Source organism: Lineus longissimus, chromosome 16 (genome assembly GCF_910592395.1).
Source record: "Lineus longissimus chromosome 16, tnLinLong1.2, whole genome shotgun sequence".
NCBI classification, from domain to species: Eukaryota; Metazoa; Nemertea; class Pilidiophora; order Heteronemertea; family Lineidae; genus Lineus; species Lineus longissimus.
In genome coordinates, this window is record NC_088323.1 from 4513989 (window position 1) to 4534669 (window position 20681).

At 40.8% G+C, this 20681-nt stretch overlaps 1 protein-coding gene across 4 annotated transcripts; it reads left to right on the forward strand.

Annotated features, from left to right (window-relative positions):
* The first annotated feature begins 1066 nt into the window (after nucleotides 1–1066).
* On the forward strand, nucleotides 1067–19718 carry LOC135500887 (protein cordon-bleu-like). Of its 4 annotated transcripts, XM_064792583.1 has the most exons (13): nucleotides 1067–1162; nucleotides 2772–2892; nucleotides 5521–5748; nucleotides 8255–8468; nucleotides 8758–8983; nucleotides 9311–9531; nucleotides 9797–10349; nucleotides 12601–12624; nucleotides 12874–13098; nucleotides 13706–13894; nucleotides 14334–16573; nucleotides 17223–17246; nucleotides 17865–19718. In XM_064792583.1, the coding sequence occupies exons 3-12, from the start codon at nucleotides 5546–5548 to the stop codon at nucleotides 17238–17240; spliced, it is 4113 nt and encodes a 1370-aa protein (XP_064648653.1). In that variant the 5' UTR covers nucleotides 1067–1162; nucleotides 2772–2892; nucleotides 5521–5545; the 3' UTR covers nucleotides 17241–17246; nucleotides 17865–19718. The 4 variants fall into 4 exon arrangements, with proteins under 4 accessions (XP_064648653.1, XP_064648652.1, XP_064648655.1 ...); XM_064792582.1 differs by lacking the exon at nucleotides 17223–17246; XM_064792585.1 differs by lacking the exons at nucleotides 12874–13098; nucleotides 17223–17246.
* The last annotated feature ends 963 nt before the right edge of the window (nucleotides 19719–20681 follow it).

The following is a 20681-nucleotide window of genomic DNA, read 5'->3' on the forward strand; positions in this document are numbered from 1 at the left end:
GCACTCGTCTAATAGATAGGCCTGGACCCTCCAACCTATGAATATTCATTAGTGGTCTTGTCTCAATGAAGGTACATTTCAGGGGTTAACATTTTGAGATTTTTTTCAAACTAATGTACATGACATCCCACAACTCTCCAACAAAGGAAAGTCATATCTGGACATTTTTGGAGAAATGAGAGACATTTCAAAGAGTGGTACAACTGTGCCAAAGCGACGAAAGAGGACAAAATCGACAAAAAGTCATGATTTTGCACCCAACAGCACCAAATTCAAAGACCTGCCCTGGCCAGAATAAGCAAGCTATGGAGCTGAAACTTTAGGATGTGATTTAGTAATATCTTTGCTGCTTAGGGCACAACTTTCAGAATCAAGGCCTAAGTAGTTTCAAAGAAATTACAAAATGAATGGCAACACAACAAGACTTGTAAAAATGAAACCGAACTTAGACCGGGGTTAGGTTGACTCTTATTTGGGTCAAATTAAGTTTTTTTCTCATTATTTTAGCTTGTTTTGACCTTAAATCATCAGCAATACAATATTCTAAATGAATTAGAGTGATTTGAGCACATTCAAATTTTTCACTATATTGACCCAAAATGTAGTGTAAATAGAGACAAGACCACAATTGATTTTTTAAGCCTTTTAGCAGTTAAATTGTCAATGTTTGACCGCGACGCATCAAAGAACGCGTGGTGTTGTGAATCTGAAATTTAGATTATGTTATTCCGGACAGTCGGGCAAGTAAATGGTGAAAAATAAAATGGTGATTGACCACGGAAATTTTTTTTTAATCGACAAATTAGACAGACTTTGATATTTCCACTCTTTTCAGCCAACTGGCAGAAAAAACTCAAAACACGCCCCCTATTACCCAATTAGCAAAATTCGAAATTAATTTTTTCATCAAATAATTTCTTTATATCTGTAGACTTGCCACAACAAATATTTTTTCAATACCTCTCCAAATATGTACTTGAGAGTAAAAAACATGCACTCGTCTAATAGATAGGCCTGGACCCTCCAACCTATGAATATTCATTAGTGGTCTTGTCTCCCATTAGAATTTATTTTGAAAGCATGAATGAACATCGCATGCTGAGTTCTAACGTCTAAACAAGCAGTAACTGCATTCTATATCTACCATTTATTTAATGTTATGGTAAGCTGATTATATTTTGTAATTTCCCCGCTTTTTATGTTATCTTGTGCTTTAGGTTGGTAGAATTGGGTCGTTTTCTTCAGGCCAATATTTTAAGAAGTTTGAATCAAGTGTATTGTACTAGCCTACTACAATGTACACAATGGCAATGCATGAATAATGGTATGTTGACAGTGGGTGTGTCACATTTGTGACAGTAAACTATCCAAGTTTTAAGGTTTTATTTTCGCAAGTACCCATGGTGATATGTAGGCTATGTAATCAGGCTGTAGATGATTGTCGGGAAGTAATGGCCTTGATGAGGAATGACAAAGACAGCAAAAAGGAAGCAAAAACACTAACCCCCTGACTAAGGATTAAGCCTCCCCTGAGGTTATGTCTTTGACAGCAAGCTCTGAGACCAGGTACCGGTAGAACTCGCAAAGAAATTAGCCACCCAGGTAAATCACCCTTACATAAAGCTGTGCGAGCTCAAGCCCAGCCTTTCCGAACTTATGATGCCCGTCATACCCTTGGTGCATATCTAGATTATAGGTCAATGATCATGTCAAAGATAAGAAAGGTGGAATGAAACGTAATCAATAACTATGCAAGTAGACATTTGTTTGTAATTAAATCTATCGAATTGTCAATGGAACAAGAAGTTTGTGGCAGCTGTTTGCCATGAGTTATGGCCATGGGGCCAGATCGACATTTATTCGATATTGTGTCATATTTGTGAAAATGCTGAAATAAAACATGACATGACAATTAAAATGATTAGATAATGCCAGCTGATGCTGATATTCATTGGTTGACATCACTTTATTCATAAAGCTTGTCATTTTAGAAAAGAAGACTAATCAGGACTGTTTGGATGTAGCAGACTGGTGCAAGCTAAAACTTAGTATTTAGTAATTAATTTTGTAATCCCAGACACTGAGATATCGGTTTTATACTATGCCAATCTCAAAATTGAGAGAAGACAGAAAAACTCCAGTTTTGTCTTGTTACCCAGATCAGAATGAGCGGCAACTTATTTTAAAAAACCATTTGATCAAGAACAACGTCCTCGTAAAAAATCAACTTGCGGCAAACCCGACAATCCGACAATGTGACTAGCATTTCTTTTTATAGGAACTAAAGAAAGTATTTACTGTTGGGCAAGTAAATACCATTGGTTGTGTTATGTGTGTAGGCCTAAATGTACATTATTGTATGATAATAATAGCTGGGTAAAGTAAGGTAAATGTTTTGATGCGTTGTCTCTTCAAGCCAAGCTAGGGAAGCCGCAAAGTAAGATTATTTCTCTGTGCAGGTTTGGTAACTTGTGATAAGGAAGATTGTGTGTTCACCTGTTCACACCCTTTTTGATAAAATCTGGAATGAAAAAAGAAGGATATCCAGTGTCGGAGAGAACTTGCAAAACCTTCCACTTGTCCAAGTGTTGTTTTATCTTTGTATCCCAAGCCAATGTTCCTCTCCACGTATAATCATAGCATGTAATCGTAGTGGGCCAAAGGAGGAAAATGGTATCACTTAAAACCAACAGGGAAGTAAAAATGATAGTGGATAGTGTATATGTCCTGTCCTGAATCCTAGTTTCTTTCATAGTTTTTATTTGTTTCAGGTTTTCACCACCATCGCCATGTTGCTGTACTCCACTTCAGTTGGAAAAATGACCCGATCAATGGGTTAACCTTTCTCTATATCTTGGATTATTGCTGCTTGGGATTTTATTCATTGCAAATGTAAGTGCCTTACAATAGGTTTGTTTTGTTTCAAGGGTGGGGTCATACAATTAAAACTTTCTTCATTTGTGAATATTGCCTATTTTATATTTGGTGATGTTCCCTGTTCCATTTTCCTGCTTCATTTCATATCAGTCTCGATGGTTGTGACATTGTCTTAGTCGGTGTTTGTCTTACATTTTGTGTGGAAAGATTATAGGGATAATACATTACTCTGGGGATTCTGTTTTAAACTTCTATAAGCAATGCCAACTTTCCATATCTGACCCAAAACCATTATTCAGATACATGATGTCTTCCATGTAATCAGAATATTTTACTATCATTCAGTATTCATGAAGTGTCTTTTATACGAATCAAAATGTTGTTTATGTGGTTATAAATATAATTGGATTTGTTGGGCCATTTCCAAGATATTTCAGGCCTATACGATAGGCCAGGCTTGCATTTGATGACAGGTTAGCACTGAAGCATTCAAGAAGAGAAAAATATGTTTTCAAAGCCTTGGCAGAAATAATCCTTTTTATTCCCCAGATTGCTAACACTGGTAAATTGAGATCCCCACACTTCATGTTCATGTAGCAATGCAATCCTGACCGCAGCCTGTCACCTTCAATAATGCAGTCCTTGCCACCACCCATAGCCATCTCCACGTCATGTTACTGCATGAATATGTGTTATAAATTGAAGAGCCAGTAGCTGCTACTGCTCTAGTGCTAATGAAATGGTATGAAATTCAATATTTTTGTAATAAAGGTACATTATGAGTAGGCAGCTTCACAGTATCACATTATGAGTCACTGGCTTGATTTCCAATAAATACTGATTAGGAGTTGATTCTGCAGTTAAAGGGAATTTCTCCCGCCCAGCTTTTAAGCCTGCTTCCCTGTTGCACAGAAGAAAATGATAACAGATCGAGCTCAGTCTGCTAAACTTTTTGATTTTGAGACTGTTCTATTCATGCTTACGTTGATACCGACCAAGGCATTGAAAATAAAGGGGCATCGTGTTGAGCTGGCAAAGTTTCCTTTAATAAGCAGCTTTCCTAATAATCCTATCAAATTAGCATGAACAGCTCAGGAATCAAAATGTACGTATTTTGATTCTTGAACTATTTTCATTATCTGAAACTGGACAGAGCAGACGCCGCCGACCCTGCCCTACGATTGATTAATGACGATGAATAGGAATAAAAGAACCAGGTTGGTCTTTAGCTGATAAAGCAAAGACTATCATTATCCTGGTGCTTAGCGTTGAAATATCGAGTGTTATAACTCTTTATGGCCGCTTCATCTCCGCCACAGGACTGAGGTTATAGTACATAGGCAGGTTGAACGCTGAACTCTTTATGGGAAATAATAGTACACTGTGTCTGTGATTTGTTCGAATGTCGCTCGACTGGCTGTGAAAAGCTTCCAAGAGATCACCAAGTCCCTAATTCTAAGTTGAGGATTGGATTTTCGACATTTGTACAGATATGGGTCTAGGGGAATGAGGTCAAGATGGGCCAAGTCATCACGATTATTCATCTTGACCCCGAAGGCTTTGACAACTCTGTGTTCTCATGTCCTTCAAATAATACTCCTTGTCTTTGCCGTGTGAACTAACATAGCTGAGGGCGTTCATGAAAATACACAGACAGTTCGAGTTGGCCTTGGACAATTTGAGTTGGGCTTGAGTTGACGCTTTCTCTGTGATTCAGTTTAGAGTTTCATTCTATGATCATCTTGCCGTCTAGTATCTTTCTGTTTCCATGTTTTGGCATCTTAAACACAAGGCTATGAGATCGCAAAGTCCCGTTTAAAAAAACGAGCTCAGTGTGTACTCTAGGTGGGGCTTAGACTGTCGAACTGGTTAAGTCAGCTCAGCGTGAACAACTTTGCTGTCCTTTAGAGTACAATACTGGTGCTGTTGCTATATTTACTCCCTCATTAAGTTTTCAATGTGGCCCTAACTGCAGGTATCTGATGAGGATAATGAGGTTGGCTTTGTGAGGTCGAGACAAGAATTTGAGGGAGGGTCTCCTTGGTCTGCAAGAATTCAGGTTATGACCCCTTTTCACAATGGACATCGACTGTGTCTGCATCCAGAAACTCATTGAAGTAGGCGAATGAGTTATTGCTACATCTGAATTGTTGGACTCGTGAATTCAGTTGCAGAAAAGTCTAAAGTTTTGATTACCGGTAGGCATTGATTTGGAGGAAATACAACTTTGTAAGTTTGCCTTTTTAGGCCCGAAACTCCAGTCTTTCTGTACATTTGTAACCTATAAGAGTACACCGATACATTTGTACATGTCAGTCTGGTTGCCCAATTTGCATGATGTTCGCTTTAATCCAGGGGCGACAAACAGATTTCGATCCAATCCAAACAATGCGATATTGACGGAGATGTTGTCTATTCACCCTTCCTACAGATTTGTACAGATCATTGCTCCAAGCATGTTGAGATGTTGACATAATGTTCAGTGGAATTTCAATCTTTTGCCAAATTTCCATCGGCCTCTCAGTTCAGGTCTATTGTCAGAAATCGTTGTCATGGTTGAGCGACTTCTCCTTGAGTTGACTCTATCAGAGTCTTGTTGCCAAATTTCCTGACGTCAATTTATGTTCCCATCTCTTCTTACAGACATGACTGACCACCCATAGGCATCATGAGTGTGACAGGGAGCATCGCAAGTTCAGCCACCTCCCACCGGAAACGCTCCTCGGTCGACGTGACACGCAACGGAGATCTCAATCATTCGGTGCCAACTGGTGAGGAGAGTGATGATGAACCCGCCAACATCGATCATGATATTGTGCTGGACGTTGTGTTGCCTGACGGGACAACTCGGCAGATGACAGTAAATTACAAGTGTGTATAAAAGCAAGAATTAATAAAGACCCGTCTTTATCAATTCTTTTGACAACGGTAGAGTAGACAGTTTCTTTTACTGTTGGCTTAATTTTGTCGAGTGTAGAGTTTAGAGTGTCCTTTCCACTTCCCAAATGGATCAGGGGGTTGTCCTTGAAAAGGCCTTCAATCGGTTGTCCTTGAAAAGGCCTTCAATCGGTGTGGGTAATCAAATATCGACATCACATGGGAACCCAGTGCCAATCTTCTTGTTGCCTGTTCTTTCATATTACTTCCTTAAGCTTATTGGCACCAGTACTTCTTGCATGGAGTTCTCTTTACACCATAACAAGTTTGCCCTCCGAGATAATAGCATTAGTCTTGGACGGCATATTTACTATTTAAGGGATCAACTCATTCAGAAATCCATACTATGTGTGTCCCTATGCATATTTTGTATGTAGATGGCCAACACACTTGCATGACTGATTTCTGATTGAAATATCAGTTCTAGTTGTGTTCATCAGGTGGCAGCAATTCATGATGGCCAAACTTTAAAAAACTTTTCACCAGAAAGTTATTGGGATGGTATGGTATCTTGGCTTCACTGTCACACTCTGTAACTTTCTGTACTTGCATCCCATTGCAACAAGTTATGTGTTGCCAGGTCTCATAGTTGTATGAGCCAATCGCAATCAGGATTCTAATTCACTGCTGATGAGAGTAGCTGATCCCTGAGAGAAATATCTTTTTGCGGCAGGCGAGAAATTCGAACCAAACTGATATGGTTATCACTGGAAAGCCACACTGTGAAAGCCTCTATACAATGTTGGCAAGATTTTGTTGCCTGTCGCACGTTGGTAGGATACAGTAGCATCAATAGGCAAGTAATCTTGCCAGTAATTCGGAATGATCATGGTTCTTTTTCATTTTTCCCCCCGACAGCTGAAAAATTTGAGCTGGATAGAATTTTGGAAATTCCTCAAAGAAAGTGTTAAGAATGAAAAATGCCATTCAAAATTTTAACCTCAGAAATTTTCAAAGATCGGGCCCTTTCAATTTTTCAAAAGGTTTAGTTTTATGTGGGCTTGATTGAGTTGAGTAGGCCTATGTCAGGTAGTAGTAGTATAGATATGTATGTATGCTAAGAATGACAAAAAGGCATAGTTTAGCAAATATTGTATGACTGGGCCAACTTGTGAATGTGAATGTGCATGACACGAATGAAGGTCTTCTGTGTAATTTCACAGTTGGTCGAGCTCCTGATCAGTGCCTTGGCTATATACTCACTTGCACCTCAGTCGATAGGCTTGGTTGTGTCAGAGAAAACTTGGCCGTGCTTGTCTATGTTGTTTTGTTGTCAGTTCACAGGTGTGACGACAACCATAATATCATACATCAAAAGTGCCATCTCTGTGTTAAAAAATTTCGGAGCAGAATATTGTGATAAATCATTCTGCATGTCATTGTTACCCGTTTGCAGCTGTCCATTTTTGATGGCTGTAGAGTTGGTTGTTCCATACAAGACCTCAATTTTGGAATTTTCCTCATATTTTGACAGTTAATTGGATCACAGAGTCATCCTCTCTTTTCTTGGAAACTTATTTCTACTTTTTGTCAGTTTTTGAGTTCACTACGTTGGATATCTTTATAGTGATCATGTTGATATTTTTGGATGGATGTAGTCCCAAACCATGGACAACTTGACCTACTTAACACTTGTCGCTGCTGTATACATGAACGAATAGTTGTAAAGGGTTAATGAATAGCTTTAAAGGGTTAATGACTAGCTTGTCAGTTGGGTTATAAGCCACCTGAAATATCTCAGCTTAATTAGTGCATGAGAAAAGTCAGCTGGCATTGAATGGTAGCACGTTGGTGATATCAAGATTGTGGTCAATCCTTAGACCATTTTGTTCCTACGACTGTTCATTTGACGATCAAGGAATGGATATGCTTTTTGGGTCGGCTGGCTTAGTTTAACTTTTTCGAAGCAGATTTCCTTTAATTTGGAGTTAAACGGGTTAAAGCCTTGGGGATGCGAGACATGTATAAATTAGCCTCATTTTGCAATAGGATATGACCAATTTTTACAACGCTGCTCTCGTGATCCAGAATCAGGAAGAAATAAAACTTTGTATTCAGCTGATTGTATTGAGAGGATAATATTACACGGCTGATCATTGTTTGATGAGAATGACTAATGAGTAGAAACTTGAACTCATTTGCTAGTTGCATAGGAGCAGAATTGGATATAAGGCGTGTAATTGATGGATTCATAGGATTTATTTGCAATTTTAAAAATGGAATTGATTTTGGTGGTAAGTTTTGGGTCCTGAAAAGTAAAATGACTTCTGAGGTCTCTGGTTTGATTCCAGGTCAGTCCTGGTACACTAGAATTATCATTTGTTGTCTAAGCCCAGTCGTCAAGGGAACTGGTATGTGATGACAAGTCCAACTCGATCTAAGCAAAACCCAGAGAACATGCTGAGAATATAACCATGGTCTTATCTTCCTCTCTTTTCAGTATCCCTATGATGGACCTTCTGGTCCATGCAGCAGCCTCCAGTAGACTTAGCCCAGTCGGTCACATTGTAGTCGTCCGTGATACCAACGGTCACGTGAAAGAGTATCGTCCGAACCAGTCGATAGGGTCTCTCGGTGTTGACGCTGTTTATCTGCAGCAGAAAGGAGTCAAGATGGAGAAGACACCATCGAAGAGTAACGTCCAGCCGTTTGAGGTAATACACGACTTTCTGGCCAACCACCATGTTTTCATCCTGAAACTCATGGTCTATAAACTCCCTTTAAACGTAGCTAGGGTATATCTTGATAAGTTGCAAAAGCCTTTGTGGTCAAAATGCCATGTTTTGTCACCTGGGAAGCATCTGTTCGTTCTAAACTGACTATTGGTCCAGTGGTTATGGTCCAGGCCAGCAATCAATCTATGCAATTTGCTGCCATCGCAATGGTGTAGTTCTGCATTTGCGGGGGCAAAATATTGTACTGATTATGCCCTCTATATTTCAGATTACAAATCGTCTGATCATTAACCTCCCTAAGAGCCAAAAGATGGTGCTACGTGTCAGTCTACAGACAAAACTCTCCGAGATTTTTACGATTATATGCAGCGAGAAGGGATTGGACTCTTTTATACATGAATTGCGACATCCCAAAAATCATGACATGGAACTCAATTTGGATAAAAGTTTACAAGATTATGGTTTGACTGAGGTGAATGTGGTCAATATCAAGGGTGAGTGGCCTGATGATGGGATTCATTGTCTTGTATCCCTGTGTACTGTTTCAGTTTTAGTCTTCTAGTCAAGGCACAGATATTCTAATCTAATGGTTACGATGTCACATGCACAATCGAACATTTGAGATGGGTTCAAGCCGATAAACCCAATCCATGCCTAACTGTTGTGGCAGCAAATTCTGTAGTGACTTCAGAAAATTCTTCTAAAGTGGATCCAATTGGTTAGATCCGAACTTATCTGGATACTGCAGCATTGAGATACTACATGTAGGACCGCTGTGTGAATGAACTTAACTTCGCATTTCCCTCATTATTTTTATCTAGCACCTCAAAGTTCTCGAGGCAGTGATGATGACTATTCCATCCATTCTCCAAACGCGAGTGAGATCTTACCACCGTCCATCCATGTGCCTGTGTCTCGCATGTCGCTGAGCATGACGTCGAGCGGTCACTCGGGACATACGGGTCGCAGCGCCTCTCCTGAGAAGAAGAAGAAAGGTCTGAAAGGCCTGTTTAAGAAGAAAGAGAAAAAGGCGCCTAAAGGGGTAAGTTGAGTCTGATGTGCTGTCACCCAAGCTGAACATCTCATCAGGCCTGGGCTGAGCCTGAAGTTCAAGTATCTTTCCAGCCAGTGTTCAATCCAGACAAGTAACCTTCATACAGGTAGAACACGCTGAGATACTGCCAATCAAAGAACTTGCACACTCTCCTGATACATTAACGCCAGATGGAGCACTGCTGAAACATCTGGACATTGTCTCCAGATGTCTTATACAGAATCCTACAAATTCTCTACATCTTTCACTTCAGAGTTCACACCACTTCAGTCCACCACCGGCGCCAGCTCAGGATTCCAATTTCATCTTACGAAGGCGAGAACCAAACAAAGGTCACGACCCATCACACCGTCATACAATGCCTCCGGAGGCTTTCATGGGTGATGTATGGAAATCGCCGGATTTGCACAACCAGCAGTCGCCAACGTCGACATTGAATAGAACAAAAAAGAGACATGCGCCAGCTCCACCTCCTGGTGGTGTTAAAACAAACATTGATGGCTCTGCGGAAATCGTAACATCGGAAGTCGGGCCTATGCACCAAGCCTCGCTGGGCACTCGTCAAACTGGCGGCCATAATCAGGTGTCTGCATCCGCAAGTTTAAGTCCGCTGTCAGCGTCTAGCGGAGTCAGTGGCTCGGTGGATTTTAAGAACGAAAAGCGGAGTCAAAGTGTTCATGATATACCAGGTGCTGGGAAAGAGGTTGGTCGTCCGATGAGGTTGGATGTTGCAACGGCAGGGTCAGTGGTTGTGAATTCGCTGAAGGTGGTAAAGAAAAAGAGACGGGCCCCAGCCCCACCAGAGTGTAAGTATTGTGTAATAGTTTTGTCTTTGTTTTTTGCAACTCTGTGGGATAGGCCAAAATAAGGCTTCTGCAGTGAAAGGCCTCAACATGGTTTCAACTACAGCAGATTGCAGGAAACTGCGCGGTTTTCACAGGCGTTGGATTAATTTTGATGGAAGTTATTGGCTCGATAATGGTATCTTACCACAAAGCCTGTGGAACATGGGAAAACGCCACAGTTTTCAGCAGTGGAATCAGTCCTATGGTGTTATCATATCAATTTTGCAACGTTTTCTTCAGCTGACGAGTGGGGATCTGAGGAATCAGATTGGGATGATTATGATGATTATGATGATAGTAGTAGGGCCAGTGAGGAGGAGGAGGGATGCTGCGACCAACAGCCACAGACCCTCTGAATCTTTCATGTCACATATATAACATCCATGTATATTCTAATTTAGTTATCTGAGATTTTTAGTTGCACTAGGAATATTTTCTTTTTTTTTCCGATAATTTTGATATTGGGAATTTTGCTTGCAAACTACTGCTGTATGGAACTCCCTTGCTATGAACACCTGTATTTAGTTAAATTTCTTGAAAAAAGCCAGCTTATTTTTCTGAAACACAAACAAGTGTCTGATCTGTCCAGAATTTCTTATGTTTATGAGAATTCACAACAAAATATTTCTTTTGATACTCTACGAAAACACATTTGATTGAAGCCTTAAAAATCTTCAATTCTTTCTCTGAAAATGATTCTGAGATGAAAAGAAAAACACATTTAAAAAAGTAAGTTCCGTGATTTTTGATATTATGTTCCCATTAGAATAGGTTTGGTAATGGGTCTTTTTATTCCAATCCCAGAGTTATGTTTAAAGTTTCGTAACCGATTTGGTGGACTCGGACTAAACCCACATCATGACATAAAAAACCGGTTTGGGATGAATTGATTTGAATTTGGTGTAAGAGATTGTTAATCTAAAGGTTTAAAAATCAGTTGCTGCACCTATAGTTAGTCAAAAGGTACAAGGAAGGCCTCCTATATCAAGCCTCGGGGAATAGGAATAGTCCAATTATCTTCGAAGGAATGAAAAGAAATCAATTCCATTTACCCACTGTCAAATTAGCTTAGGCGATGGTGGCGCTGTCTCGCGGTAGAAGATGGAACTGAAATAGTTGTCCAAAACTCTCAGTTCCAGCTTCTATCGCGAGACAGCGCCACCGTCGCTGTCTCGTCTCGCGGTGGCGCCGTTTCGCGGTAAAAGCTGGAACTTAACGTTTTGGACAACTATTTCAGTTCCATGCTCTACCGCGAGACAGCGCCACCATCGCCTAAGCTAATTTTCAATGAAATTGAGCATTCTCCAGGGTGGTCTTGGGACTTCTTGTCCCGTTTTTGTCATGTTTTATAGGCTTATCACCAATGTAGATTAGACATAAGTTGGGGGGTATTTGAACCTATATGGGATCTACCATTCATTATCTATCCATCTTGGACAGAAGTGTGCTTTTGGAGAGGCACTGAGCCAACTGTCAATTCGGATCGAAGGAGACAGACCTGGTACCTAGGCCTATCTCTCCGTCAAGACCACCAAGCAATGACAGAATAAGTTTGGTAATGGGTATTTTTATCCCAATCCCAAAATTATTTTTAAAGTTTTAATTTGGTGGACTCGGATTAAACCCACATTGGTGTTGCATCTGTTGTGCATGAAGGAAGCCATCCTATGTATTCTGTATAGTTTTGGAAATGATGGACAGATGTATGGTTTTGGCTTTATGCTTTGGATTAGAAGGGGAAAATCCAGACTCGTCTTGTCCTTGATACCCTTTCCATAAGACCTCTCTCCATTCCTGAATAGTTAGAAACCCAAAATACCAAACCACTCTAGTGAACCAAAATCCTACGAGATTAGAGTGACATTAGAAAGATTATAGTTCAGTATATAGGGGATTGACAGTGACACCTCAGAGGTCAGAGATTCTATTGTCCTCACCCATTACCCGACTAGTGCTAGTAGAAGCGGCAACTCTTGTCTGCTTGTCTGCCTGAAATGGTTTCCTTTGCTGGCTTCGGTCTTTACGTTTCTTCAAATCAGTCAGTTGTACATTTACTTTCTAGTAGATTGACAATATTGTCCCTGGAACCAGGGTCAAAAGCCCTAAATCAATCAATACCAAACCAATATAGTTGCATGCACTTTTAAGTAAAACATCAAATGTCTCATCAATGTCATCTAATGTCTAATCGATGTCTTAATCTCAATTTCAGCTCCCACCACCCCTACTCAAAATGGTAAGTTTCAATGTCCTATATTCTTCATCCTTTATGTGCATAGAGGGTCATTTCCAATAGGTAGTTCAGGGTAGGGGGCACAAAAATCAGCAGCATTCACAGTTTTAGTGTAGTTGGTCAAAACATTTTAGAAATTATGGAGGAATGTTAGAATTCCGCTTCAGCCGGTTCTGGAGGGATGTTTGTTTCGTTAAATGTTTGTCGCTGTTAGAAACTGTTGTGTTATATGTGTCGTTTCTTGTTGTCTAGGTGACATAGCTGGCCCCTCCAAACCTCCTCGGGCCATTTCCATGTATGTCGAACCCACGTCGTTAAACGTCGATGTCAACAAGTCCAGGAGGCCATGTTCATTCATTGCCCCGCCCCCGCCTGATACCCCACCCCCAGAAGATGTCCCTATTGTGTCCCTCAACAATGGCATGGTCACCAAGAGCGTCTCTACCAGTTTCAACCCTGATGTGGAGATAGACCAAGGTAGGTTCATGCAAAGTGTGTCCCATTATTTTCACTGGAGTGATGTTTTTTTGGACGAGAGTGTGGTGTATGTTCCGTGTTTTGTTCTGGCTGTCCAGCACTTGTTGTGTAATTGTATACAATAGAAAACATCAGTGTCATGTTCCGCATCCATTCAACTGTGTTGATACCAAACTACAATAAGTTCAACAGCCATACAATGCTGTTGAGACCAAACTACAGTAAGTTCAACAGCCATACAATGCTGTTGAGACCAAACTACAATAAGTTCAACAGCCATACAATGCTGTTGAGACCAAACTACAATAAGTTCAACAGCCATACAATGCTGTTGAGACCAAACTACAATAGGTTCAACAGCCATACAATGCTGTTGAGACCAATCTACAATAAGTTCAACAGCCATACAATGCTGTGATAAGTGCTACAACCATTCAGCTGTGTTGAGGCCAGTCTATAATAGATTCCTCAGCAAGTTAAAGCCAAAGACTACTTTCCTATTTTGCACCAACCAAAGCAGGTATGGTTGCCTTACCATAATCATTGTCGTCAAAACGTCGCTGGTTGCAGGCTGTTAAGAGTTGTCCAATGAATTGTCTCTTTTCAGAAGTGGATGTCCAAGTCAATGGAGACGCCCACCATGTTGATGACATCCATGTTGACATCACTGGCCATCTTCCTTCTGACGATGGAGAAATCGACGCAAACATCGAGGGTGATAAATCAATTGATGATGTCAACCTCGCTTTCGAAAACGTGATCGCAGAGGCAGAGAAGGTCATGGAAGATGATGAAGGTCAGTGGTGGAAAACTTTGCGGAAAATTCCTGATAAACTAATGGCACTTTTGCATGACAAATAAAGTGTTAATTAGAGTTTGTTGTGAAATGGTCATTGTTGAACAATTGAATTGTCACCTTGTCGTTTCAATGTTTTAAGGCTCCTGAATGTCAATTTGTGTACTGTGTAAAATGTTAAATGTGAATTTTCCATCCAAGTAGCAGTCAGAACTTGATTTAGCATAAAAGAGGGATGAAATCATAATATATAAGGCATAAACTCGCTATATAGGTTTGATGTAATGCATGTTTAAATCAAATATGTTGTAAACACTTCCTACCCATGAATGTAGTGTGACCTAGTCATCAACACTGTGGTTATCGTAGAATTGGACAAGTGAAATGCGTACCAGGCTAGATCAGTCAGGTTATTGACAACCTAAAGTTTGTTTTTCAGTTTACACACACCAGTCTGAAATGGCAAGATTTGTCAACAGTATGCGTGGTGAGGCGGAAGACCGGGCCAAAACAGGTGTCGAGATCGACGCAGAGTTTGAAGATGACATTTCGATCGAGCTGGCCTCTGAGAGTGATACGGTCATTAACCATGGTTCAGAACCTCAGTCTGAGGTCAGCTCCAACTTGGATGCAAGTGGACATATGTCGATGTCGTTTAACGCTGAGAGTTCTCTTGAGAGTCCCAAGGTGGCGGTAGGAGAATCTGACATTGAAGTCGAGGATACAATAATGGCACAGGTGGTCACGCACGAGGAGACAGCCCCGAATTTCTCATTGGACAATCACGATGTGTCAAATATGGACGATCACGACACGTCAAATATAGATGATCACTCTGAGGATGTTTTGGCCAATAGCAATGTTACAGCAGACTCTGGTCTTAGCCAATCATATGACAGACATGCCGATCATTTCATCGAAGAAATTGACTCTGCTTTTGATACCATAAACTTTGACTTGGAGACAGATAAAACTGTTCCAACCAAGTCTGTTGGTGCCCATCACACTAATTTGACAGTGGATACAGAATTAGAAATGCGTGACGATTTGTCGAAAGGGACTGTTTCAGACATTGATACGCCACCTGTTGGGAAAGGTGTTGAAATTTTGGAGACTGAATATGATGGCGATGTTTCAGCAGACAATGGTGCTATAGATGTTGTCATGGTAACAACTGGGGTTGAGAAAAATGACCATTTTGAATCCGAGCCAGCCACACCAAGAAGGGTGATTTCAGCAGCAGGAGTTGAGTCGCCGATCATAGTAGACAGGGAGTCGTCCAGAGTTGAATCACCCATAATGGTTGACATGGAAACGCCAAGAGTTGAGTCGCCGAATATGGTAACAGTTGGGGTAGATTTGAAAGCTTCCAGTCATATTGCGCATGATTCTAGCCCGGAATTAATCAAGAGGCATGTTCTTGAGTCTACGCCTAAGGACGTTGTAATTCACTCTAAACCAAAAGACACAATAAGTAATAGTTTCGGCGTTATGTTACGTCATACGGAACCTGAGAGTAATGTTGTTTTTGAAACTGGTCAGGATTATCCATCTTCAAAAGCTGGGGAGGCAATGGTGAATGTTCGAACAAACGAAAGAAAAGTTGAGCGGGTGTCAATTGTAAAACCCGCTGAAGTTAGAGACAGTAAAGTTTTTACAATCGGTAAGGATGAGGAGATGTTTGATTTTGAAAAGATTCGCCAGCGGGCGTTAGCTGCTCAAAAGGAGAAGAGTTCTGGTTCCAAAAAGCATTACGGGGTGGCAGGGAGTCGTCCAAAGTCAGAGGTGCAGAAGCAAACGGCGGAGATTAGTTTCAAGCCGAACGGGGAGGGAGAGGCTGAGCATGTGTTGGAAGAGAAATCTATCATGATGATGTCACGTCCAAAGGAAATGAAGTCTGTAGAGGTCAAAGTTCACGAACCAGATGTTCTGCGTCCAAAAATGGTTGTGCCAGACCCTGAACCACAACCTGTGAAAGTTAAATCCATTGCAACAATAAAGTTGGGTACTTCCAGTATGAAGGATAGGCAAAAACCTGAGATGGTTGAAATCGGTGCACAGTCTTCCTATAAGAAAGCGCAACAAGAGAACTTGCGTATAAAAACTAAATCTGACGTGGTTGATATGAACATACGTGCGATTCCAACACCGAAATTGCCTCGTGATGAAGTTGAAGTCCGCGCGAAGAGTCATCATGCAGAAACAGAAACGAAGCGACCAATGTCATTGTCGGCACTCATGGCGGCTCATCTGCCTCCAAAGTTTGAGAACGATGAGAAACAGCCACCGCAACCAATCAAGAAAGAGAGTGAGAATTCAACTGCGGCAAAGGAAGATGACCCAGAAATACAAAACCAGATGGATATGCTGCAGGCACAGTTCTCAGACTTTCAGAAACAGTTCCAAGCCAACCAGTCGTTGCTCTCCAAGCAGAAGATACTCGGCCGCGAACAGTTGCCCGATGACAGTCGTCTTGTCACGTCACAGCCTCCAGACAGTCCGTCTAGTGTTGGGAGTGTCGAAGTCACAAAAGTCCCAATCCCACCTCCATTTATCATCAAGGGTGAAGTGAAACCTGTGAGGAAGACAGCACCAAAGAAGTTTGAGAAAGACTTGGAGCCACGTGAGGAGCTGATGATCGCAATCAGGAATGTTGGAGGTCGGAATGCACTGAGAAAGGTGAGTGATGTCATCATGATCATCCTATTCTCTCGCCAAATGGTACTTCAGGTAACATGGTGTCAATGTTGGTTCTGAATGCTGTCGATGAGGGGAGAAGTTTGGTATAGATAAAACCCTTGGCATATGTGGCGCCTATCTACAAGTTCTGGAATATACAGTTCCAGAATTTGGAAATGTTCCCCAAAATTTTGGATGACCAGGACTCAATTTTACTGATGTCGTCTACTCCTGTTGACTGGTAATAGAGAGCATTCGAAACCAACAGTATCATTTTTGCCATTGCGAGTAGAAAATTCAAACGGAACAATTGATTGTTTGCGTGGATGAATTTCTTGCACTCTGCTTTTGATATTGATTGGCTGTCACAAGTAACCAGTACGTCCTTCCCTATTGCTTTCATTGTGAATTTCCCATCCTATGACCTTCACTGTCACCTTTGTCCCTTCAGTGTTTTCTATTCCCTGGCTTTTGACTTGAATGCATCGGATGACAGACCTATCAGCGTTTCCTCGCAATTTTCACACAGACGCAAAACACTCGGGGAATACACTGTCCCTTTGTGAAACCCTTCCCTCTATAAATACATGTCATGTAAAATGCTAACACCATTGTCCCTGCATGTGCCTAATATCCTTTCATATTTCAGACCTTATTGCCGTTATGAGGACAGGTCAGAAAAAAGTTTGAACTTGTGTTTCTGTATTCTTACCAAATCAGTGGAACCTATCTATCGAGGACATCCTTCAAACTCAAAAATGCTGTTGTTCATGATTACAAAGGTCAACTAGAAATTGTATTTTGCAACCAGAATCATTGTCCTTATTAGAGAGGTTGTTCTTCCAGCAGAGGTGTCCACTTGGGGAGGTTCCACTGTCATAATTTCTTTCTCTGTCCGACCCTCTTTTCTATATATAATAACTTTAAAATTGTCATAACATTTGACTGACGACTATATTTACTGTACTTCTAAGGTTCTTAAGATTCTATTGGGTTCTAACGACTATTCAAAAGAAATATTCGAAATAACGCAACATTTTCATCTTGACAAATTCTGTACATCTGTCCTTCCACCATAATATAATCATAGCCTTTAAATGAAGTTTTCTGTGAGGGTTACTGCAAGAAGGTTTCCTTGCTTAATGATGTCCTGATCTCAGGTTGTTGTAACAAAAAGTGTTCATTTTGGGGCGTTTAGCTTCAACAAGGCATTGTGCCAGATGGTCCAAGAGGCTTTCATCCTGACTTCCTGCCTTTTAACACTTCTGACATTTTATCGTTCTGCTTTCAGGTTGCTGTCCGAGACACTAACTGGGGAGTCAAGGTGATCAAGTGAACAACAACAAAAGGTTGTCTCCAGTGAGGAATTCTTACCACCAAACATCAATAAACCAAGGAAAGTGTGCCAATTCTTGCCAGCATTGTGGATTACTGTCCCGCCAGAATTGTCTTGTGTACAAAACTGAACTTTATTGACTATGAACAGTGTTAAGGTGTAATTCTGGGATATTTCTAATGGACTGATTCGCTGTGTACGGATTTATAAGCTAAGCTACGGATCTGTTGGGACTTCAGTTCAGGTATCGGCCAATCTTAAGACACCTGCCAATCTTACATAACTCAGACGCCTTGGGCCAATGATCAAGGGACCTACAGAACTTCTGGTTGGCCAATACATGATCAAAGCCCTAATATTGACGTCCTAGGTTATTTAGATCGAATCTAGTTGGAAAGGTTAAAGAAGAGCATTGTTCGAAAAGGGAGCCTATTAGCGGGAGTGAGGTAGGCCAGTTTCACAACATACCAAATGGTGTCTCTGTAATCTGAGAGTACATCAGGACTGTTCACACTCGTGCAATGAATATTTTTATCACCGAGTCGAACTAGGTCCTGTTCCCTAACTCTGATTATTGGTCACCTGGAGACCTCGATTGGACTGCCGAGCCCCTGCCTGTAGGCCCTCCAAGAAGTCTCCTCTTGGCTTCTGTGGAGGAAGTAATTATGTGGGAATCATGTAGCTTACAATTACATATGCACTTATAATGCAATAATCATGATACTTTTCACTATCTTCAGTTACGATATTACTGAAGTATCTTTATCATCATCACAGGGTGTAACGAAAAATCTCATTATTGGACACAGGGTTACATGTATGGAATTCTCAAATGCCACTGTTTTATTCCAGAATAATGCTTACTGTCTAAAGAGGTCATTTTTGTTACACCCTATACTGAGTTCCAGTTCTGTTAGTTTAAAGTTCCATGTTAAGTTATTCTTGTCTAATTGTTAATTTTAACTGCCTAATCTTGTTAATGCACAATAATGTGGACATCTTGTTTCAATAGCCTTTTTACGCTCATTTCATCTTGGAGGAGAGGATATTCCCTGGAGATGAACACATCCAAGAGCAGAGCAAACACTGAAGCAGAAGAATAAGTTTGTGTGATCACAAGTTTATAAGCATAAGTTTACAAGCACGTACATGTAACTGAAACACAGTTCACCTCATTTTCTATACATCTTACAGTATTCAATTTTATTTCCTGTGGCTTACTTTTTTTGTACAAATACTTCCAGATTGGAAGACCTATAGTTATTGCTTAATTCCATTGAACTAGTATTATTTAGTAGTATCACTTATGATTCATTATTCATATACATGTAAAGATGATGTACTGGATCTGCTCACTTGGAAGATAACACAATGCACCATTATCAAAAGTCTGCTAGTTTCAAGAGAACGAGAAGCTCTTGATTGCAAATTAATTCTCGACTTTGGGATTTGAAATTCTTTATACCATCACGCCGTCTTAAATTGATATCGATTCTTGTGTATTATCCTCAAAGTAAGTACATCTAGTAATATTTTCTATCCCAGTTCATATCATGCAATATTATCAATCATTCCAGGTATATTTTGTGCGTCCATTGTATAAACTCGAATACATTCCACCACCTCAATTATGCCAGTATATGTTCAGAGTATAATAATAAAATATGTTATTTATGATAGAAATTGGAGATTTGTGTAGATTAAGATTCTTACATGCCTCAGTTGCAATGTTGCGCTGGACCATGGTTCCCCAAGCTCTCAAGAACCTTTCTGAGACATCCTGCATATAACAAGGATGATTACAACAGCTCCCCAACAAGGCCCCAACCAGTCCGACAGCGTAAGGTTGTGAAAATGCCTCCATGCCTGTCCCTTGAACTCTGCAGAACCTTTGTCCGAGACAGCCTGTATATAGTGAGGAAGACTGCAACAGCCCCCTTACTGGTGTAAGATAGCGTTCCAGGCAGTAGGCCCTTTAAATTGTCATGGGATATACCCTTTAATTTATAGTTAGGCCCTTTAGGTTTATGCTTGCTGCCTGGGTGAAGTCCTGTACATATCTTATCATTGAAGCCCTGCATGATGTAATTGTAAGGCACCACTATATTTTGACTAAGATCAGAATGTATAGGAGTAGGCCTTGTGAGTCCGAACGGTACAGACAGACAGAATACAGCAGATACCCAAAGTTGATGTAAGCATATGTAGTTTTTTACAATATAATGATAATGTGACGCATTTATATAGCGCTCCTCAGTAACGTAACTGTTAAAGCGCTGTGGGATATCAAATTATTACCCCAGTCTCCACAGAAATCAATCGGGGGTTTCAAGGAGCAACCAGAAGGCGCTCACTTGAACTTGACCAGTCGGGGAACCAAGGAGTGACTCGGCCGGGAGTCGAACCCACGACCTCCTGATCATGAGGCCAGCTCTCTTCCACTGCGCTACCGCTGCCCCTATTAATGCACCAGTAACAAAGATTGCTGATATAACGGCTCGTATGTCTAGTGGTACGATTCTCGCTTTGGATGCGAGAGCTCCTGGGCAACCCCTTTTGTTGGCCAAACGTCTGTGCGGCTACCTGTTGTATCAATTTTACACAACAGGGGCTCTGGGTAGGGAAGCTTGCTTGTTCCCCATTCTCCCTGAATGCAATCAATTTTCTAATGAAGGATAATCTTTTCCACATTTTTATTTCTGCTGTTATCGACACAAGCTTTCAATCAATCATTTATCAGCAAGCGATTTAGAAAAACTGTTTCAAATCACA